Genomic DNA, 1,639 nt, shown 5'->3' on the forward strand with positions numbered 1-1,639 from the left:
GAGGCCTACACGGGCACGGTTTTTTTTTTTAAGAATTCCAAGTCTTAATTTTAGTTTTTATCTTAAGTATGAGTACGACTCCTTATATCAATGCCACGACAAATTTATTCTTCATTTTCATAATTAAAAAACGGATATTTAACTCTTTACTAATCTATTAATTTTTTAACCTCAGGTTTTACTCGTTTGTTCCCTGCTCTTTAGTTATTTAAATCACGAAAAATCATATAGGAATTTAGCTAACGTAACTATTTTCTATAATGTTCTATTGGCCACTAGTCTTTGAATTATTCTCCTCTCCTTAGTAAGAACGCAATATTTTTAAAATTCCTATTGAAAATTAATATCACAGTATCAGAAAAACTACTTCATTAGTATAAATGTATTTAAAAAATAAAACAATAAATGCAATAATGTACTATGTTCGAAAGTATTAGAATGCGTTAATTATATATAATAATATGTAACAATCTTTTACTTCGAAATTTAATTTTATTGATCAATTATTTACAATACACAGGGATTCATATTATAATATTAGGCATATTTGTGGGTAGCTAGAGAAGCGATCAATATATCCTTTTTCGAAAAAAATTTCTGAGCTCAGAAGTATTTTTTTTAATCCTTAAAAATTATTATTATGTTTTTTTTTTTTTATATAAAATGAAAATTAAAAATAACATTACAGAAAAAAAATGTTTTTCTGCTAAATACTTATAAAACATAAAGTAAAAATCAATGCATCATTCTTAAGGGGTTTAATAAGAATTCTTAAATTTAAAAACATATACCAATTGGTATCCTAAAAATGATGGTTGAGAGGATTTTTCTGTAGAACAATGCGAATATATATTTTAATACAATGATATTCAAAATCAATAGAAACAGTTTTTTTTCTAAATAATAATTGAGGAAAACTAAGCCATTGTCTATTTTCTTTATTAAAGTTCTAAAAAAATTTTTTTTAAACTTCTTTAGCAACTTAAATTCTATATTAGAAAGATTTTATTTTATCCTTTGTATGATAGAAATTCAGAAAAAAAAAATCCGAATTTCAATATTATTTTCATAATTAAAGGAACTGGGATAACAATTGCAACCCGAAGTATAAAATTAGTAAATCTCAAACTTTAACTTTCAACTAAAGAAAATTTAATATTTTGAAATAACATGCTAAATCGTTAACTTACCCTGGAGACCATGATGGATGGAGAAGATGGGAGAAAAGTAAATCCAAAGTAATAATACCAACTGGAGCAGAGCTCGCGGATTATATACCCTGCAGTTTGCAACATCTCTACATCCCACCTCTTCCCTTAAAGTATAACAGGTATTTCTGGTGCCTGATCGTCTCTTCCGATTGTATTTTTGAATACAATCTTCATTTACAACACCCATTTCAATGCAATAAAACAGTTTTTTTTTTTTATTTTCTCTTATCGTGGAATTTCTAATAAAACTCCGTTCAAGGAATAGGCATTATGAATGTAACACACCAATGAAGACAGGAATTACACATTTTTAAGGGGATCATGATTAACCATGATTCGAAAAAAATTGCTATTATTTAATAATAAATAATTTTCAATTCTGCTAAAGATTGAGTTAATGTTCTGGGTTCTAGTGGTATTTGAACTCC

The 1,639-nt window shown here is 26.4% G+C and overlaps 1 protein-coding gene across 1 annotated transcript in view; it reads right to left on the reverse strand.

Annotated features, from left to right (window-relative positions):
* Nucleotides 1–1,263, reverse strand: part of LOC106677747 (cuticle protein 18.6-like) — a 2,129-nt gene extending 866 nt beyond the window's left edge. The window contains exon 1 of the mRNA XM_014415837.1: nt 1,191–1,263. Coding sequence (XP_014271323.1) covers nt 1,191–1,202 — 12 coding nt within the window. The 5' untranslated portion in view covers nt 1,203–1,263. The remainder of the gene's footprint in view (nt 1–1,190) is intronic.
* Between the last annotated feature and the right edge of the window lie 376 nt (nt 1,264–1,639).

The sequence above is a fragment of the Halyomorpha halys genome, unplaced genomic scaffold (assembly GCF_000696795.3).
Source record: "Halyomorpha halys isolate HHAL.00 unplaced genomic scaffold, Hhal_1.1 Scaffold107.1, whole genome shotgun sequence".
Lineage (NCBI taxonomy): Eukaryota > Metazoa > Arthropoda > Insecta > Hemiptera > Pentatomidae > Halyomorpha > Halyomorpha halys.